A 21,876-nucleotide genomic window follows, 5' to 3' on the forward strand; every position below is an offset into this window, starting at 1 on the left:
TCTGCAACCCTAATTCCAACATTTTAGTGGGTTTATCCCCTCTTGGGTTAAAACCCTTATACCACTTGAAAAGTGAGATGGGAGTGTTTTTTATCGGCCACTGACCCTCATAACCATAAGAAGAAAAAGTTATTTGATAAAAATTGCACATGCCAGGGGAAAATGTTCCTGCTTTCCCAGTTTTGTGCAAACCACATTTTCAGAGCTTCAAGGGATGGTCGCGGTCCATGACATAACACAATAACAACTCTGTTTTGTTATTGAGTAAACCAAGAATCTAATTCAGTGCAATTTATGATCAAACACTCAGTCTCATTAGCCTCGGCTTGATCATCATGTTTAAGTTGACTACCCTCAGGTCCTTCAACGTCATGAGCTGCTTGGCTAGTGCTAGGTCTTTCATCCTCTTGTAAAACAAGAGTTTTATCCTTAACATTGTCATAGCTCTCTACATGACCTTACCGATGAGAATGAACATGCAGCATTTGTGAATTGACAATGTTCTGCTCTTGATCAGACCAATTGGATGAGGGAGTTGAATAGGCATACCTGGCTGTATATGTGTAGATTAAAAAAGAGGATTAAAAAACCTGTTCATGAGGGGCAGTTGTTGCCTCTGCGTAGGTGAAGGAACCATGCATGTGCATCATGAGAGGTAAAGACACCTGTTGAAAACTTGAAGGCACACTGTGTGGCTCAAAAAGACATCTGCTGTGTGAAGGCTGGTCGAACCTGTTCATCCATTATTGGTCGAGCTAGGAGAGGAGTACGACATGCAGGTTTGACGAAGACATTTGGGCCTTGGGGGAATCACGAATTTACATTTTGCCTTCATTTACAAAACCGTGTGGACTTCCATTATTTTCAAGAAGCACAAATGGGTGGGGTGGTTAGGGCATTGGGTTGCTGAGCGAGGTGGGAGGCTTGGGCCCGGATTTTCATTTTGCTTGCCCTTGACAAATTCCCGAATTTATATTTTGCCTGCCTTCGAATTCACATTTTGCCTGCTTTGAATTTACCAAATTTACATTGTCAGCATTTGGTCTTAGTCCTACACTGTTGAACTGCACAGCCTTCTCTCTCTCTTTCTCTCTCACACACACACACACACACACTCGCACGCGCGAGCGCGCGCACCCATACACACATAACGAGCGAGCGCTGTCATGTAGTTTCTCTTGATTGATCTAGCGAGCTGCAACGCGTGTGCATGCAGATGGAGACGGTTGATTTTCACGACTTTCTGGATCGCATGCGAAATCCAGCTGCAGCAGACCTTGTGCGCTCTATTAAAAGGTGCGTCGTCGTGCTTCAATAGGTTCAGCTGTTAGTTCTTATGCGCTAATCTCGGGGGCAGGCAGAGAGAGAGAGAGAGAGAGAGAGAGAGAGAGAGAGAGAGAGAGAGAGAGAGAGAGAGAGAGAGAGAGAATTGCTTGTAGCTGCTTGCCAAAACTTGGGGCTTTAAAGACAAGGAATTTCTGATTAAATTTGAGTAGTTTAGTATTCTAGCTGACCTTCAACCTAATTCAAATTTCTGAAATGTACTTCTACATTGATACCGGTTCTCCCAAGGCTGTGTGTGGGGGACTACCTCGAGTTCAAGGGTTTGGTCAAAATGCCTTGTGGTGTAGATGTAGTTATTAAGGGCAGCTCTTAATCTTTCTTTGCATAACTTGTTGCTCTAGAATAATATTTATTATATTCAAGTAGGTTTAAATCTCTTGGGTTCATGTCTTACAATGAGCAATAGCATGGTGAAAACCTTTCTGCTTTGCATCCTCTAACACACAGATTTGAGTCACACACGTCTCTGCATCCATTAGCATACCCCCATTCTCAAGCATCGTCCAAATGTTTTGTGGCTTAGACGCTTTTGTAGGCACCTGGGGAGAGAAGGTGCGAGTTCAGTAGGTTGCATGGTTTCATGGTAAGATGTCCAAGTCGGAGGAGAGATTCTTTCACATCTCTTGTATCCATGCCATAAAGACGTAAGGGAACAAAATAAAAATACAATGCTGTGTTTTTAAAAACCTCTTAGGAATCCTAGGAGGTATGGCTACAATGGGGTTTCAATACAAAAGACGAGAAGTAGCTAATCTAGATAGGAAATGTGTTCACTCCTTGGGGTGTGGGGTACAAAATTCTTCAATAATTGCTTTGCCTCCTCTGCGCTTGCCATTCTTCCTTGTCTCTTTTACTTTAGCCAATTCTGAAGCTATAGTGGCGTCAGCTCATCTGCTATCTATACCTTTGTTCCTTGGAGTGATTTTGTTTGCATTATTATTGCTACTTTGTAAAATCTATCCATGTATGAGACCTTTGTGTGTGTATCGTTTACTATGATGGAGAAGGGGTCTCCTAGGTCTACAAACGGGACTGCGTTGCTGAGTTGTGCTTTGAGAACATCTATGTCCAATAGATAGCCATTTTGATTCCTTTATTTTCTCTACAATACGTTCTCTATCCCAGCCCAAAGGGAGCCTTCCAATCCTTTCTTCAGTCTCGATACCCTCCTTTCTTTCCTTCTCTTTAACCACTAGTATGACTTCATTCCCAAAATGCTATGAGCTAGATGAATTTACCTCTTAACACTTGGTGAGTCAATGCTTGTTGTAAATTTGTCTTCTCTAGCAATTTGCTGTTTGGTGTTGATAAGTTGCTCCTGTGCTTGTTAATTGTAGCATCAACTCGTCTCTCTTGATGTAAGGTGCAGCGGAATGAATGTTTGAACTTTGCTCAAGATGAGTGCTCCGAACTGTGCTCAAGGTTCCTTTTACTTACGGAAGGGAGAGCCTTCCGTTCCTTTAGTGAGAGAGTGCAATGGACACAAACAGAGTGAATGGACACTGTGAATGGAAGTGCATGAGACTGAGAGATAGAGAAGAGAATACGACACCAGAGACATTGTAAAACCCTCCTCCGAAGGCCCCACTCTCTATGGCGAGAGCGGTCTACTTATGATTGCACAAATCTCTACAATGCTTGGACTTGCCGACGATGAGGAGGACGACGAGACTGGCCGAAATTTGAAAATGCTAATGGTTGAAATCTGCAAATCTTTATCTGCTGAATTCTGACTCTATGTCGGTGACGATGTCAATGGCGACGATGCGACGACGACGCGTTGAAAACGCAAGTGCTGAAATTTGCATTTTCCGGGCTGAAACTGTAAACCTTGCGAAATTTGACCGTGCGGCGAGGATCTGTTGCGGGAAGGTGAGATCTGCGAGGTTTGGGGGTTCTTCCGCGAGTGCTAAAGGCTGAAACTAAAAACGCTGGTCTTATGGCTGATTCTGTCGCGATGATCTGCAAAAACGTTGAGGTTGTTCTACAAACCAAAAATGCTAGGGCTGAAAATTGTCCGGCTGCTGAAATTTGCTAACGCTAGGGCTGATCTGCTTCTTGCTATCGTCAGGAATCTGCAAGATCCAAAAACACTGGTTGATCTGGTCCAAAATGCTAGGTTGATGTTGTGGAGCAAAAACACTAGGGCTCTTGGGGTTTCTGCTGAGAAGTTGCCTGTTGAGCATGTGCTCCTGCTGCCTCTTCTGCCAGAAAGTGCTAACTCTGGTTTGCTTATATATTAACTTAGCAAAATTGCCCTACCTACTTTCCAACAAAAGTCACATAAAAATAATAATTGAAAAATGTCAAAAAGAGGAAAAATAGGCTAAATGCACTGGAAAATTCCCTTGAAGGATTCTGATGGGAATGCTTATGATCACGTTGTGTGCAACCAGAGGATATGCATCTACACTAAGTGTCTGGTCATGCACGGTCTGCGAATAGACTCACAAAAGTGCCAGATCACTTTCTATTCTAGACTGACTAGACTGAACTGAACCCTGATCATGCTGTAGCTTGTCCACGGACACATAAGGTTGGATGTGTCACGTGACATCCCCTCCTTTTCAAAGTGAGGTACTGGTACCGAACTGTATGGCGTCGAGGGAGATCGCCAATAGCATCCGGAATCCTGTGAAGGACTCTTCGCCGGCCCACTCTGATGCGTGGGTCATGCGATACTTCAACTTTATAAAGGTCTACAACGCTTGCTTCTTTGGGCCGCACCGAAAGCGACAGTCTACTGTGGCTCCTTCAATGCTTCGACTTCGTTTAGAGTCATGCACCTTTCTTCTTCAAGAATCTCCATGGCTGAAAATTCCTGAAACCATTTCCAACACAAAACCATGAACATACCTATTCCATGTAAAGTGAGTGGCAAAAATCTTGTCTTCCTAAAAGACTGTGCATGCAATGTAGATGAACAAAGAGACGGAGTGCGAACCCGTTCACCACACACTCGCAAACAATGAGATCGAATCTTGTCATTCTGATCCAAATCAATCAACGCTGGCAATTCACAACGGAAATGCCCATGCTTGGTGCTCATACTTTCTTGTGCTCGTTCTACGAATGTGTCATGCCAAGGAAGAGACATGGAATGTGACTTCCTTACATACTTACTTTTTAGCTTTTCATGAACAATCCGCATACATTCGTGCTCATTCATGAATGAAACGTGCTCAACGTACAATATGTCATGCCAAGCAAAAGGGATCACATAAGGACGCTGACTAAAATACAGGAAACGATCACGAATGAAACACTCGTGCAATGCGTGCGTACTAATCATGGGAACACATAATACTTCTTGTGAGGGTTCTTGAGACCTAGGCTCGAGAGCCAAGATCGGTTCTTCCTGAGGGGGTTATGTGGACCTAGGCTTGAGAGCCAAGATCGGTTCTTCGTGACTGATTGAATATGCAATGAGGTTAGCTTCACTAGAGAAAGTATCAACTAACACATCATCCTTGTGAACAATCACATTATCTTCATGCAAATCATCATGCTCGTGAGAAATCACATCTTGATCATCATGAAAATCATCATGCTTGTGAGAGATCACATCTTGATTATGCAAATCATCATGCTTATCATTGTCATTCAAATCATCATCATGCAAATCATGTGTGTCATGCTTGGGAGAAGAAGAGACTGAGAGAGTCTCTTTTTCCCAAATCTCTTGCATCTGTGCCTGAACTTGAGAAAAGAGTCGCAACATCTCTTTCATGTGTCGGTCGTTCATTGCTTGTCTTGCTTTGTTCTCGTTTGGAAGCTACAAACAATTTTGATGAAGCTACGGTGCTTGGACTCGGAGGGTTTGGCAAGGTTTACAAAGGCTTTCTGGCTTTTGACTTGGAGCATTGGAAGACTTAGGAATCCAAACCTCTTGATGACCTTTGTAACTCCTTTGTGGAATTTGTTGAGCTTTAGGTCCTACTGAGATGTTGAGATCTTCATGCAGGTCTGGTGTAGTTGTAGTTGGCTTGTGGTTGACTGGTAGCCAAATCTTTGTATACCTTGTGATCTGCGGGTGAATCTACCGTTCACATTGGCCATACAATGTCCGACCGTTTGCTACTTCAAGAAGAGGGTCTTAAACAAATAAAATAAACCCCATTGGAAAGAAACCAACAACCAAGGTTAGCAGTTGCCACATCTCTGTGACATGGTTAATAATTGCCATGTCCTCGTGACATACCCCCCTCTTGAAATCGCAAACGTCCTCGATTGCATACCATAAATACACGCCACTGATGATCTTGTGCTATTAACACTCTTTTATCATCGCATGTATCCGCAAGAAAGGTCGTAACATACATAGATACAAATGACTTAATGAGGCCTTCATACTTTTGCCATTTCCATCTATGGCACTGAATTCATATGTACATTTGATGTACTAGCTCTATCATTACCCCTCCTTTGCACACGTTGGGTTGGGGCATAAGTAGGCTGTAACCCAAAGGCTTCAAGGTAAAGCTGTAATACATTTGGTGACTCTGACAGTTCATGCTCTTCCATCCACTTTGCATCCATAGGCGGATAGTTCTTGAACTTCACCAAATAGCGTCTTGCAACTTGTCCTTTAACTTTTCTGTCCTTATGTGCCAAAACTTGCTTAGATACCAGGATCTCATCAAGTTCCTCAACTTCTGGCTGATCCTCAACTGGCATATCTTTTGGCACATCACCCACGAAGGGTCTTAGAAGACTCACGTGAAACGCATTATGAATCTTCCACGCATCAGGCAATTTCAGCCTGTAAGCCACATCGCTGATCTTGTCAAGCACTTGAAAAGGCCCATAGTAACGCATGCTGAGCTTAGGAAACAGCCGTTCCTTACCCTTCATCTTCTTTAACCTTACCTTTTCGAACCTTAAAAGAACCCAATCACCAGGTGATAGTAGCAATTCACGACGGTGACGATCAGCAGCCTTTTTCTGTTTTGCCTGAGTCTTCTCCAAGGCAACTTTAATCTTCTTATACATCTCATCCAAGTTCTCAACATATCGATCTGCCTCAAAGATCTTGTCCTTTGTATGCAAAATGGGAGGAACCTTTTTGCCGCCTTCAACAATTTCAAAAGGTGCTTTGCCAGTAGACGAATGCACTGTATTATTGTACGCATACTCAAGCGTAGGCAAATACTGTTCCCGCTTGCCCTTATTATCTGACACACAGCATTTCAGCAGATCTAAGACAGTAGAATTGGCCTCTTCTGACTGTCCATCAGTTTGTGGATGAAACGAAGACGAGAACTTGAGCGTAGTACCCATGTTCTCAAACAATCCTCTCCAGAACAAACTGGTCATGCGAGGATCACGATCACTGATAATCGATTGTGGCATACCATGGTACTTAAACACATTGTACATGAACAAGCGTGCCATCTGATCAGATTTTATCTTCTTCCTGACAGGGATAAAATGGGCCTGCTTGCTGAACCTGCAGATAATGGTCCATATACCATCATTCCCTGTTGGTGTCCTTGGAAGATCAAAGATAAAGTCCATAGCAATGCTTTCCCATGGCTTATCCGGAATCGGCAGTGGTTGTAACAACCCTGGTGCCTTTTGCCTGTCAAACTTGACCTTTTGGCAAACTATGCATGCTCGCACAAAGGCATCCACATCTCTCCTCAAGGTAGGCCAATAGAAGAACGTCTCTACCGCTTTAACTGTTGCATCAATGCCACGATGCCCTGCATACGGTGGGACATGACTCTCTTCCATGACCTTATGTCGCAGTGGCCTAGTGACACAAAGTCTGCCATGCATCATCATAAAACCATCTCTGAGGAGGTAGTGCTCGTGATGTTGCCCCTCTTGTAACTGTTCAAAGATCCTTGCAAAATCTTCATCAGCAATATACTGTTCCTTCATGTCATCTAACTCATGATGATAAGGAATTGACACAGCTGAAATTTGTGGCTTTCTTGATAACGTATCAGCCACAACATTCTTCTTGCCTTCCACATGCATAATCTGGAAGTGGAACATGGAAAGAATGTTTGCCCATCGCATATGCTTTTCGGATAACTTTGACTGTGTCAAGAAGTATCGCAAGGTCTGATGATCTGTTTGGACAACAAAATCAGCACCTAAGAGGTAGTGCTTCCAGCTAGAAAGCGCATGAATCACGGCCAAGAGCTCTTTCTCATAGACTTGCATAGTCCTCTCTGGCCCTTGCAAAATTCGGCTTTCATAGGCTACTACCCGTCCATCTTGCATTAGCACTGCTCCGATGCTACTGCCACACGCGTCACATTGGACCACAAATGACTTTCTGAGATCTGGCAAAACAATAACTGGATCTGAAGTCAACTTTTCCTTTAAGAGACTAAAAGCTGAAATCTCCTTTTGGGTCCATCTGAAAGTGACCTCTTTCTTTTGCAATGCGTGAAGAGGCGATGCTATCTTTGCAAAATTTCTGATAAACCTTCTATAGTAGGAACACAATCCCAAGAAGCTTCTAACATCGTGCACAGTCTTCAAGTCTGGCCATGTCTTGATAGCTTCGACCTTTGCGGGATCCATTCTTACACCATCCTTTGAGACTATGTGGCCCAGAAAGTGGATCTCTTCGAGGAAGAATTCACTTTTCTTAGGATTGACAAGTAACCTGTGACTGCGCAGCTCTTCGAACACAATGGTCAAGTGACGCCTATGCTCCTCTTCATTCTTCGAATACACTATCATGTCATCGAAGAACGTTCCAACAAACTGTTGATGCGAGCGGAAAATCCGGTCCATCATTCTGTTGAACGTGGCAGGAGCATTTGTTAGCCCAAACGGCATCACTAGAAACTCATAAAGACCAAATGTCGTTCTAAACGCAGTCTTGTGCACATCCTCTGGGCTTATACGAATCTGATGGTACCCACTCTTAAGGTCTATCCTGCTGAAAATTGCAGCACCCTCTAAACGATCGAGAATATCATCAATGCGAGGAATAGGAAATCTATTCTTGATGGTATTCTTATTCAACGCACGGTAATCAATTCACATGCGCCATGAGCCATCCTTCTTCTGCACTAGGAGCACTGGGGAGCAAAAAGGTGAAGAACTAGGCTGGATAAGCCCCTTCTCTAATAACTCCTCAATTTGGCCCATAATCTCTTTCTGCTGCGCCGCACTAACCCTGTAGGGAGGTTTATTTGGTGGGCTACACCCTGGCACCAAATCTATCCGATGGTCCTCAGGTCTCTCTGGCGGCAATTGCGACGGTAATGAATCAGAAAAACAGTCACTAAACTTTTGCAAAAATGCTGACCTTTCTTTATCTAACACAGATAAATTTGACTGATCCCTATCTGAGACATCACGTGCAAAAATCAAGTACACAGAAAGATGATTCTTTATTACAGAAGTGATAGCAGAAGCAGATACAATAGGGACTGTCTCTCCTTTAAGCTTTACATCCAAGATGTGAGTTTTGCCCCTATGCTGTACAGTGATCTTTTTGTTGTAGGCATCCAAGACTCCATGCACTCGGAACATCCACGGGATCCCCAACAAGGCGTCACAACCTTCCAGCGGCATGATGTAAAACTCTTTAGTGTCCACATACGACTGAATATGCAGACGCAGTTTTCCAATGATGGGAGTAACACACTCTGAGTGGCCAGGACATGCCAACCCTGCCTCTGCTGTGTACCCCATCTCTTCAGCTTTGATGCCGAGCTTCATAGCTAACTCTGGTGAGATAAAGTTGGCTTTGGCACCTGGATCAAAGAAGATGAGTGCCGTCTGATCCCTAACTTTACCCCATGCCCTGCATAACTCACTGGCATCTGTGCTGGGTCTGTCACCCACCATGTCTGGCACTAAACCTGCCGTGGGTTTTGGCTTCTTGCCTTTCTGGTCTTCTTTATCCTCTGAGTCAGCTGGCCTTTTCCTTTGTGGACAATTGATAGAAATATGACCAGGCTGCTCGCATATAAAGCATTTGTTCTCAGCCATTAGGACCTTCTTTTCCTCGAGCGACTTGCGCACAAAAGGCTTCCTTTTCTGTTTCTTTGCCTGCGCTCCAGAAGTCCCAGCTGAATCCTTGTCCTTGGTGGCCTTTTCTGACCCCTGTGACGCATCAGGAGCCGTCTTCACAAAGGGCTTCTTCGCTGAATTTTTCTTTTGCTGCCCTCCTTTATCACTGCTCGGAAATCCACTGTCCTCTCCTTTCAACAGGGCAAGACCAGTGTTCGCAACTTCCATAAGCTGAGTAAGGGTAGCCACTCTGTTCTTTGTACAGTAATCGCGAAGCCCTTTAGGCAGCCCACAACAATACTTCTCTATCTGCTCTGTCAATGGCACAAATCTGTAGGAGGTCACTGAGAGTAATACTTTACAAAACCTCCTATTGTACTCCAGCAAGCTCTTGCACGAAGCTGCCGTAAGCTGGTGCCAATCTGTCAAGACATCGGCTTCAAATTCATTTGATAGCCAAGCAGATGCAAACATTTGCTTGAAGGAAACCCAAGTGGCGGGTGCCTGTCCTTGCATTAACAATGTCGTCCACCATGTAAGCGCATTGTCCTTTAAGAAAGTGGCAGCTTTCCTGACCTTCGAGGCCTCTGTAAAATTCCCTCCCGCATAAGCTGTATCAAACTGCTGGAGGAAAGTGAGTGCCTTTGTCTTATCCTCGAAACCACTGAAGGTACTGAACTTTACCGCTGCACCACCTTCTTTGTAAGCCTTCGGCTTCTCTAGTGCCCCCAAGTTGTCATACGGGATGGTCTGCAACATGGGCACTGTAGTAGGCATGATCGGCACGTGTTGGCCATTCACATTTTGCGTCAGAGGTGCGATATCTGGCTGCTGTCCAGAAAAACCAGCCATGCCAAAATGACCCTGTGGCACCCCAAACTGGCCCTGGTTGCCGTGGAAACCTTGCTGTATGCCGATAGTACCATACATGGGGTTTGGCATGATGCCTTGCATACCCCCGAACACTGTTCCTGGCAGGTACGGCTGACTTCCAGACGCATAACCAGCCATACTTTGGAACACTGATCCACCCCCGAAATACCCAGGATGTACCGTGGGTGGTGGAAAAACTGAGTGCATAGCCTGGTATCCAGCTCCCTGTCCATTCAAGACAGCATGCTGGCTCTGAAAGGTGGCGGGCTGAACTGGCATAACCTGTGGAATAGGCGTTCTAGCCACCTGTTCAAGCACGGGAGGAACCTGCTTTGGAGCCCCCGACTCCGCAACATGCGAGTGTTCCCTTTCCTCCTGCGCCTCATGAAGTACCTGGGCTTGAGCTTCAACAAGCTCCGTACGCGGCGTAGGTTGCCTATTTTGATGTTGCACTGGTGGCGCTTGCAAGAATTCCATAAACCTCGGATTCTGCACCAGCTGCGAAAAGACATTCACTGCGGCAACTAACTGAGTTTTAAACGCATCATCCTCGAGTTGCCCTGTCATAAAGCCCTGTACTACTGGAGGGACATTCACGTTGACAGGAGGTACAGACTGACGTGGCTGTGAGCTCTCGCCAATCTCAAAAACCATAGGAATCTCCTGCCTGTCCTTTGGAGAGGAACCCTCTTCCATAATTCCCTTCCCCTTGTCGGCCATAGTGTAATCCCCGCGTTCTTGCAATGTGTGTCTTTACCCTGAACAATCCAGGCTCACTCTTTGAGGAAAAAGTGATTGATATCCCGGCAATGGAACCATGTAACCGGCCCGTAGGGCGGTAGGTGTTGGCTTTCACCCGAAATTCTTTACTTTATACACACACACAGAGCACTTTGCAAAGAGAACCTGCGACGGGAGTTAACACTTGAATACACACACGGCTCGGAAGCTAGAATGCTCCGAGCAGACGCCGACAACCTGTAGGCCCCAAAATTGGCGCCCCTTTCGGTATTTCTTTATTCTTTAGGAGGGTAAATTACAAGGTAAGGTCCTGGGAATCCTTCACGTGTATCCACCTAGATACCATTTGATTTGGCCAAATTTCGGCAGCATAACAGCCCCAAAACTTGCGCGAAACCGATTCCCCTGCTGGAACTCGCTTGCACTGTCGTATACCCTCTGATTCCTGTCCAAAAACAGTAAATTCAGCACGCTGTATTTACTGGTTTTTGCCCTGTTTTCAGCCCCAAACAGTCCCCTAACTGTCCTTTGCCAGTGGGGCACGATTCCCAATGATCCTGGTGTCCGTATGGCTGAAAAACAGTCAAATTACAGCGCATACACAGCGCTGATTTTGCACCTGTACGGTGAGGTTATGACCCTCACCAGTGCCTGCTTTGGAGCAGCAGTTAGCTACCCCTGTTCCTGCTCAAGGAGGCTCTTGCCTCAGCACAAAAGCATGAACCCACACAACTGTACATCAGTCAAATGAGTAGCCCTCTTGTGGGGCATCACATAACTGCACGTAGGGGAGAAAGAGAGCAGTATGTAGCGTGCGGGGCATCACTCCCGTCACCATACTGTGCATAGAGGGCAAGGTAAGCATTCCATAGCTTCTGTACCTGTTACAATCCGCCTGTGGCTGAAAATGGCGCCCCCTTTGATGATATGCAGCTCGTTTTTGCCTCCCAGAGTGGCAGAATCGCTCACAAGCTGACACGTCGCCCAGTTTCCGAGTTTGGGCTTTCCCTGCTAAAAATATCTCAACTGGTGCGTCAGTTGACTTCGCGGCAGAGTTGTAAAGTGTTCCCCTAGTCATACCGAAGGTAATGACGCGAACACATTTCGTGGCCCAAAATAGAAGTTCCCTAAATTTTAGGAGATGCTTCCGTTGGGCTTCCACTGGTCTTCTGACCATCTATCCTCATTGGGACCGTATCCAAAAATGCAATGTGGCCCAACTGTCGGATACTTTTTGTTGGAAGTCCCACCTTGACTTTACGCCTTAATTGAGTTCACTTCCTAGTATCCACCAACTTGCTAAGTGCGACGGGGGGACCTATATGATCTTGCTTTGAGCCTAGACATCTTCTTACCATACGAATTCCAGTGCCGACCACTTCCCGTCTGCGGGTGAATCTACCGTTCACATTGGCCATACAATGTCCGACCGTTTGCTACTTCAAGAAGAGGGTCTTAAACAAATAAAATAAACCCCATTGGAAAGAAACCAACAACCAAGGTTAGCAGTTGCCACATCTCTGTGACATGGTTAATAACTGCCACGTCCTCGTGACACCTTCACTCTCTGTAGCGCCTCGTCGCCACCGGAATGCGAATGTTACTCAGAAAGGGAGCAAGGTCAACCTCTGTAGGGACGGCAACTCTCCATTACGAGTTTAACATACCACCCGTACCTGCCTTTTGTGGAGGACAACGAGCAAGGGCTTTTGACAAGTACCGCTCGGTTTCATCTTGGTAAACAAGAAGCCTAAGAACCAACCGTTCAAGAAGTGGACTTGGACGATAAGAACCCAGAACTGGATGAATAAGTATATCCCAATGGCTGACTTTAGCTTCGCTACCACGCATGGGACAAGTGGGACGAGAGGCATTCGTGCCTGGCGTGGAGTCCTATAAGGAGGTCGGCTTTGAACAAACACGTGGATACCTGCTGCAGCTCAATAGGAGCACTATAGTGAATAGGAAGGAGGAGAGAATGCTGGCTCTCGCGAGAGTAGGTGGGCTCAAACTGGCTGATAGTTACATGCGTGGACACAGCATTTGCACGCTGTGCTCCGCTCCCAGTTAGAGGGTCGTTCGCTTTCGCATTTGCTGATGAACTGTTCGACGGTTGATGAAGCCAGGGGACGTTGGCTAAACCGATTCAGCTCCACCTTCAACGTAATCGACCCTTCGTTGGACCCTGAAGAAAGGACCGTTATCCTCCTTGGTGGGGAGGCTCGCGGGAAGCGGATGCCCTTCTAGGTACGCCGTGATCCGCACTCGAGGGACGGAACCGCAGGGCACGTGCCTGTGGCGAAGTTCCTCGGTGAAGTTGTACCCCGGTATTTGGGTGCTCTGCATAGGTGGATGGGGAGATAATGCTCCCCTTCCTACGCTGTTACTTTGAATCCGATCCCTTTCAGGGGAAATGACGTAATTCTCCCCGAGCGAAGCCAGATGAGCTACAAGAGCGCCCAAGTGCCATTCCCCCCCGGGGGGGTCAACTTCACCTAAAAGGGGTTGGGAGGTGCAAACGGGAGACACCACCAACCTTAGCGGACGCCACCAATGAGCCGACGCCCTTCTAAGTGGGTATGGCATTTCCTAGGGGAAAACCGTCGGGTTTCAAAGGCAGTTTAGTGAGGTGAGTGATAAGTTACCTGGAGGAGGCAACTCCAAAGGGAAGACCGAAGCAAGTCCCGCAGTACCTGGGCCTCTGAACAGAGGTACTTGGTCGCTGTCACGCCCAAATCAAGTTGGCGAAATGGGTCTCTCAAGGGATTAGTCATGGCCCTAAGAGTGTAGATAATTCTGGACTCTCGTAGTCCAGAGGAAACTAGTGACAAAAGCGTCTGCCTTCGGTTTGTGGGTGCATAGTCCTGGTCGTTCTTCTTGTATACTTTTTTGGTGTATGAGGGGAGCGGCCGGGCGTGCCCTACCCGACTCCGAAAACAAAACAAAAACACAAAAGTGCCAGATCACTTCCTATTCTAGATTGACTAGACTGAACTGAACCCTGATCATGCTGTAGTTTGTCCACGGACACATAAGGCTGGATGTGTCACGTGACACTTGACCATTTCTTGCTTTATTTTTTTCATTTATGCTTTAAGTTTCTTCATGTGTGCGCGTGTGGTGTGTGTGGGAGCATACGTTAATACCTAGTTCTACACCCACTATTGGGCACTCACGAGGTTAGTAGGGATGTCGTGGTATTTAGTCAATACCATGCATGATGGAGCTATGTAACAAACTTGGACACCCCAAGTTAAGATTCTACCGCGACACAGCAGAGATTCACTTTAAAACAGTTCACAAAAGACGACACGGCCCGACTTAGTTCCGTGCCAAGAGGTATTAGCCCCAAAGATTGGTGCCTCTTTCGGAATTTGTTTTTATACTAATCTGTGTGCAAAGTACAAGAGCCCGCGGGAACTCACACTCAAACTCTGCGTCCAGATGCCCCGAGTAATGAGGCCCTTGGACTTATTTATTCTTATTAGGGATGCCCCAAAAGCAAAGCCCCGAAAGCTTTTAAAAATTAAAAGCAATCTGTCCCAAAAGCTTTCAATGCTAATTCAGCCAGCCCAAAAGCAGCAGCGTAATTTCCGAAAATCCGTACACTGCCACGTAAGCATATCAACGGAAATTGCGGAGGTCCGTACGGCCTGCTACGTCAGCTTGTCGGTGCGTTTTTCGGGGACTTGTTGCCACGTCAGCTTGTTGCCGCATTTCCCGTTGGCTTGCCACGTCAGTAGTGTGTGTTCGGGGGCCTGCCACGTCACCAGTTTGTAACATACCCTGCTCTTGAAAGAATTGTAATCGCCCTCGATTACGCTTGCAAAATAGATAGAGGCCATAAACTGTCTTAGTAGACACTGACTGTTAGTACCGACGCACTAGACACAACACATCTAGCACTTGTACAAAACGACAGTCATATCACCGGACATCACAGGATATCACTTGACATCACAGGACATCACATGACAAATCACATTCACATTCATTCCAAATCTCAAACCATGATTAATCGGCAACGTATTTAGTAATCGCATCTAGATTCATTCCGGACCTCACAGATGCCCGATTAACTAATCCTTATTGCAATCATGTCTATAGAGATTTATGAGACCGAAATGCTGTAGTCATTTCGTCTTGCGATACTCTGGTTCCAGTGGGAGCAGTTGTTTGTGCGTACATGCATATGTTGACACTTTTGATAGTGTTTGAGCTCTTTTGAGAGCGGTTTGACTCCCCGCACGGATTTTTCTTTGCATGCACATGCTTTTGACCCCTATTTGAGCGTCGTGACAGACTTATATGTTTTTGTGGATACTGCTATTGCACGCTTTTGTGGAGCCTTCTTTTGGCTAGTACGGCAGTCCCGACCATTTTTTGAGACTTTGTCCGGAAGATAGCCATTCTGAGACTTTGGCTATGCGTTTTGTTGCATAACCTACATTGTTGAGGGTTGATAGCGTGAGGTTTTCATTGAGCTGGGGTATTCTCAAATGTGGAGATATCTTCGGTGATACAGGTAGTTGGAGCATCCCTTACGAGGCCTCGCCATAGGACATGTATAGAGTGGTATAAGTGCTTTTGATGTCGAGTTGGCGGTCTATGGTCAGTTTGACAGTTTATGTACCTCAGTTAGTCTTTATACAGTGTGCTTTGGAGAGGCATTGCCCTCTTTTATGCTTTGTGAGTGACATACTTGGTCATTTTGTCTCGTATTTTGGTTGACATAGTCCCAAATACAAAGGAGACTTTGTCGAAATTTTTTCACAATCTTTTGGTAGTTTTGTCACCATGTCTACTAGCAAAGACCGTGACATTTATGACATAAAGAAGTTTGATGGCACTAATTTTCAGCTTTGGAAGAACCAAATGCATGATGTGCTTGTCCAAAAGAAGCAAAAGTTGCCTATTGCCTATGCGGCTAGAACTGAAGAAATGCACATGACTGAGGTTCAGTGGGAGGAGCTTGATGATGCAGGTCTACGATAAGACTGCACTTTGGTGAGTTGGTGTACTTTTCAGTGTTAGAATGCGAGACTGCTCATGCTTTATGATAGAAATTATGCGACACTTACGAAAAGGTTATGACTAGCAATAAGGTTTTCTTGATGCAAAAACTTTTCAACCTTCGTATGAAGGAGTCAGCTAGCGTTGTCAGTCATATCAATGATTTTGATTCTCTTTTTACCTAGATTCGTACACAGCGCATGGCCATTGATGATGAGATGAAAGCAATCTTTTTGCTTTGTTCGTTACTTCTCTCTTGGGATATCTTTTGCATAGCTGTTAGTAACTTTGCTCCTAATGGTACGCTAAAATATTGCGAATACACTTTTTCAGAGAAGATGCGTCGGAAGACCATGACTAGATCGCATTATGGCGAAGCTCATTATGTGCAAAGGGATGATAAGCAACGTAAGGGCCGTTCTTCGCAACGTGAGTCCAAGAAAGAGGGCAATAGAGATGCATCAAAGGGTAGATCAAAGTCTCGTGGTCGGCGCAATGTTCAATGCCATTATTGTGATAAGTTTGGTCACATAAAAAAAGATTGTTATGCTTGGAAGTGTAACAAAGAGAAGGGCAAAGGTAAAGGCAAAGATTATGGAGAAACCAAAGAGTTCGGTTAAGATTAAAGAACTGAACTTAGTTCAGGATGACAATGATGCGCAAGACATTCATATGTTGACTGAAAATAATGATGTCTTTTATGATGCACAGGAAACTCTATCTTTGCAGAGTTCTATGCGAACTGAACTCCTTGTTAGTGGTGAAGTATCCCATACATGGATTCTTGATTTGGGTGCTTCGTTGCATGTCACACCTCATAGGCATTGGTTTACTACATACGAGGAAACCATTGGCTCTGTTACACTTGGTGACAATTACTCTTGTGACATTGTTGGTGTAAGTGATATTGCCATAGTTATGGCAAATGGGGTGAAGTTTATCATCCATAATGTGCGTCATGTTCTAGCCTTGACACGCAATCTGATTTCGATTGGACGTCTTGATGACTTGGGTTACAAAGTCACTTTTCATCAGCAGTCTTGGCGTGTTGCAAAGGGTCATCTTATTATAGCCCATGGTTCTAAAGTTGGTTCACTTTATCCTCTTTATGTATCTGATAACGTTCTTTCTGTAACCAAGCTGCCAACCGTTGCTTTGTGGCATAGCCGGTTAGGACATATGTCAAAGAAGGGAATGGAGACACTCTCTCGTTTGGGTTACTTACCGTCTTTGTGAGCACTGTCAATATGGAAAGCAAACACGGACACATTGTACATATTCTTTTGACAAAGAAAGAAAACCCTTAGAGCTTGTGCATAGTTATTTATGTGGGCCTATGCCCTCTAAATCCCATGGTGATACGTCCTATTATGTTGCATTTATTGACGATGCAACACGGCATGTTTGGGTGTACGCCATGAAGTCTAAAGATGAGACTTTTTCTTGCTTCAAGAAGTTCTTATCTAGTGCTGAAACTCAGTCTGAACATAAGTTGAAAGCTTTGCGCTCAGACAATGGTGGAGAATATGTCTCCAAAGAGTTTATAGACTTCTGTTCAAGTAGGGGAATTAAGCGTGAGTTTACATCTCCTTATACCCCTGCACAAAATGGTGTTGCGGAATGAATGAATAGGACTATCCAAGAGCGGATTATAACTATGCTATCACATGCTACTTTATCGCAAGCGTTTTGGGCTGAAGCATTATACACAGCCGTGTACTTGATCAATAGATCACCACATGCTTCATTACAGTTTCGTATACCTTTGGAGTCATGGTCAGGACATAAATTGTCTTATGAAAAACTCCGCACATTTGGCTATGAAGCTTATGCACATGTACCCAAGGAGTTGCGTGCTAAGCTAGATCTTAAGTCCAGGAAATGCATCTTCATTGGCTATGGTATAGATGGTCGATTTGGCTATCGTTTATGGGACCCGGAAAGTCGATCAATAATCTGTAGCAATGATGTTGTCTTTAATGAAACTAAGATGCATAGACAGCCAGTGAAAGAGGTTGAATTCCGGAAAGTGATGTTTTCCGATGTATCACCTCCTGTCCAGACAACTCCCAAGCCACATACTACACAGGCTAGTACGAGTTTTGATCAATCGCGGAGATCTCAAAGAGTTTCACATCCGCCAGAACGTTTTGTTCCAGGTGTGGATTTTGTTTTGCTGACAGATAGTGGTGAGTCTTCTTCTTACAAAGAGGCTATGCTAGCCAATGATAAGGCTCAATGGAAACATGCTATGAAGAGGGCTTGTTTAGTGGCCAAAGGTTTCAAGCAAGAATATGGTGTCGATTTTCAGGAAATCTTTTCTCCAGTGGTCAAGATGACCATATAGAGAATGTTGCTTGCTTTGGTTGCCATTGAAGATATGGAGCTTGATTAAATGGATGTCATTATAGCTTTCTTACACGGTGATCTCGAGGAAGAGATTTATATGCAGCAACCTGAAGGGTTTGTGCTAAAGGGCAAGGAACATTTGGTCTGTAAGCTTCTGAAAAGTCTTTATGGCTTGAAGCAATCATCTAGACAATGATATCAAAAGTTTGATGCATTTATGCATTCTCTAGGTTATAAGCGCAATAATGAGGATCCATGTCTTTACGTGAAAAGATAACCCAATGGACAGCTTATTATGCTTATCCTTTATGTAGATGATATGCTTATTGTTGGTCATTCCAAGAAGGACATTGCTGACTTGAAAACCAAGCTGAAAAGTCAGTTTGACATGAAAGATTGGGGTGAAGCCAATCACATTTTGGGTATGCGCATTACTCGTGACCGTATGAAGAGGTTGTTGTACCTTTCTTCTTGATCGTTTCAACATGCAGAAGAAAGGCTTGAGTACTCCATTGCGTGCATATTTGAAACTTAGCAAGAAAGACTGTCCCAAATTTGCTGAGGAAAAAGCTGCGATGGCTAAGGTTCCTCATGCTTCAGCTTGTGGTAGTCTCATGTATGCCATGGTGGCTACAAGACCTGACATTGCACATGCAGTGGGAGTTGTCAGCAGATTTATGTCTAACCTTGGTAAAAAGCATTGGGATGTTGTCAAGTCGATTCTCACATACTTGAGTGGCATTGCAGATAGACAATTATGCTATGGTTGTGGAGAGTCATCCATTTAGGGATTTGTAGACAGTGATTATGCAGGTTGTGTTGACAGTTGTAAATCAACAACAGGTTGGTTTTACACATTTGCTAGTTCTGCTATTTCTTAAAGATCCGTTCTTCAAGACTGTACATCCATTTCTACCACAAAGGCAGAGTATGTTGCATTGAGTGAGGATGCAAAGAAGTTATTTGGCTTGCTCATCTAGTGAAAGATCTTGGATTGGAGCAGTGTACACCAGATCTTCATTGTGACAGTCAGAATGCTATTGCCTTGGCTAACAATCCAGTGTTTCATTCCAGAACGAAACACATTGATGTGGGTTATCACTTCAGTCGAGAATGCGCGGCAAACAAGAGCCTTGATTTAGTGAAGATTCCTACGTCAGAGAACATAGCGGATGCACTCACTAAAAGTCTCTCCAGTCATCAGTTTCAGCACTGTCGTGAGTCGATGGGCATTGGGTAAAGAGTGGTTCTCTTCCATTCTTGTGGTCTCCCACATTGGCCATCAAGTGGGAGAATGTTAGGTTTAATGGCCATGTGGCCGACCGCCCATCACTAACTGCTACTAACCCTAAGTGTACAGCTATACACTTGTGTGAGCCACTAACACTAAGTACAATGTGTATTGTGCCTTAGTGTATAAGATAGAGAAGATAAATAGGGAGCACACTACGTGTTGGCTCTCCCTCTTCAACTTGTGTGTGTGTGGCTATGGTGGTGTGTGTGTGTGTGAGTGTGAGCGTATTTCTCTCTCTCTTCCGATGTGCTCCCAGCTCCTCTCCTTCAAAACCGAATGCTTCAAGGTAAAGTTCCAAAATTTGAGTAGTATCTGCTAGGTCCTCCTCCTCCATCCACTTTGCATCCAATTGTCACGTGACATATCCAACCCTATGTGTCCGTGGACAAGCTACAGCATGATCAGGGTTTAGTCAGTCCAGTAAGTCTAGATTAGAAGTGATCTGACACTTTTGTGAGTCTATTCGTAGACCGTGCATGCCCAGTCACTCAGTGTAGATGCATATCCTTTGGTTGCACACAGCATGATCATCAGTATTCCCATCAGAATCCATTAGAATCAATTAGGGGATTTTTCCAGTGCATTTAGCCTATTTTTCCTATTTTTGACATTTTTCACTTATTATTTTTAAGTGAATTTCCAACAAAAGTAGGTAGGGAAATTTTGCTAAGTTTGTAAATAAGCAAACCCAAGTTAGCACTAAATGTCAGAAGAGGCAGCAGGAGCTCCCCGCTCAGCAGGCACCTTCTCAGTAAGAACCTCTCAAGCACCATCAACCTTGGCGTTTTCCCTCTCTCATCAGCCTAGCGTTTTTGGTCTTCATCAGCATGTCACAAAGTGATGACGTGGCGGACAACAGAAACCCTAATTTCTGTCAGAAACCCTAATTTCTGTCAGAAACCCTAATTTCTGTCAGAAACCCTAAAATTCATGCAAACCCTAATTTTTGCTAGAAACCCTAATTTCCGGAAATCGTGGAGGCGGAATATTATTATTATTATTTTTTTTTTTTGGGGAAATTTTGAGCGACGCAAATCTCAGCTGTTCGCTTTGATTTGGGAGAAAGAAAGAGAAAAAGAGAACTTGCTTTTTACTGACTCTCATTGAGAGAGAGAGAGAATCTGCTTTTGCTTTCAAGCTTTTGGGGCTCTGCTTTTGGGCATCCCTTGTAACCTTTAAATTAGTGGTGAGGGTCTCACTTCTCAGAGCATCTTGACGCAGAGTCTGAGAGTGAAACCCTAACCGCTCTCTTGTACTTTGATGATTGATTAATACAAAAAGAAATACCGAAAGGGGCGCCAGTCTTTGGGGCCAATATCTCTAGGCACGGAACTCCGCCGGGCCAGTGTACATCTATTGTGATCTGTGACTTGTTTTGAAGTGGTTATTTGGTGCTGTCGCGGTTGATTCTTGACTTGGAGTGTCCAAGTCTGTTACAGTGGTATCAGAGCACGGCCGTTTTCTCTTCTATGGGAAATCCGATCCCCGATTTTTTTTTTCCGCGGCACCTATGGCTTCAGGCAATGATCAGTCGACTCCCTCTGCATCTGGAGATGCGGGTTGGGATCACAACGAAGATTAAGACAGAGAGTATGGCCCGCCTAGGCCTACTCAGGCGGAGCAGCAAGAGATGGAGCGTCGTCAATTGATAGGCGATGCAACAAAGATGATGCTCAATTTTGCCAAGGACCCGAAGATGGCAAAATATATGAACCAGACCTCTTTGGAAGAGGTACAGATGGAGTGGCAGAGAACCACAACACCACTCCCGAAACCCGCTCTCAAGAAACCTTCTGCCTCCAAGAAAATATACGGAGAAGGAACTGGAGAACGTGGTTGATGCATGGATTGCTCAGCTTTTCGACGTGCAAAAGAAAGGCAAAAAGCACGGCAAAAAGTAGAAGAAAGGCACTGACTTCCCGGGATATTTGGGTCGTCGGTCGACATTTGACAAGGCAAAGAAATAGAAGAAGCGTGTTCGATTTGAAGGAGTACCCAGTTTTTCTTCTTCTTCTTCTTCTGACAGTTCTTCTAGCTCTTCAGATTCGAGCGAAGAAGACAGAAAAGGTAAAAAGCGAAGCAAGAAACAAAGCTTCGGAAAGGGCAAGAAGAAGGCTACATCTCGCCCAGAGACTGACAGTTCTACTGAGGACTCGTCTACAGACAGCTCAGATTCCGATCACGGACAGTGTTATGCGAACAAGAAGAATTTTTACAAAGCTAACCAGTATGACTTTCTCGAAGATAAAAGCAAGAAAGTCCGAGAGTTTAAGGAA

General features: G+C 44.8%; 1 protein-coding gene across 1 annotated transcript in view; it reads left to right on the forward strand.

Annotated features, from left to right (window-relative positions):
- Positions 1-1,064: 1,064 nt before the first annotated feature.
- Positions 1,065-21,876, forward strand: part of LOC147444994 (vacuolar protein sorting-associated protein 9A-like) — a 90,089-nt gene continuing 69,277 nt past the window's right edge. Inside the window, exon 1 of the mRNA XM_086527486.1 lies at positions 1,065-1,296. Within this exon, the coding sequence (XP_086383612.1) occupies positions 1,211-1,296 (86 nt within the window). The 5' untranslated portion in view covers positions 1,065-1,210. The remainder of the gene's footprint in view (positions 1,297-21,876) is intronic.

Source organism: Adiantum capillus-veneris, chromosome 13 (genome assembly GCF_014529385.1).
Source record: "Adiantum capillus-veneris isolate H3 chromosome 13, ASM1452938v2, whole genome shotgun sequence".
NCBI lineage: Eukaryota > Viridiplantae > Streptophyta > Polypodiopsida > Polypodiales > Pteridaceae > Adiantum > Adiantum capillus-veneris.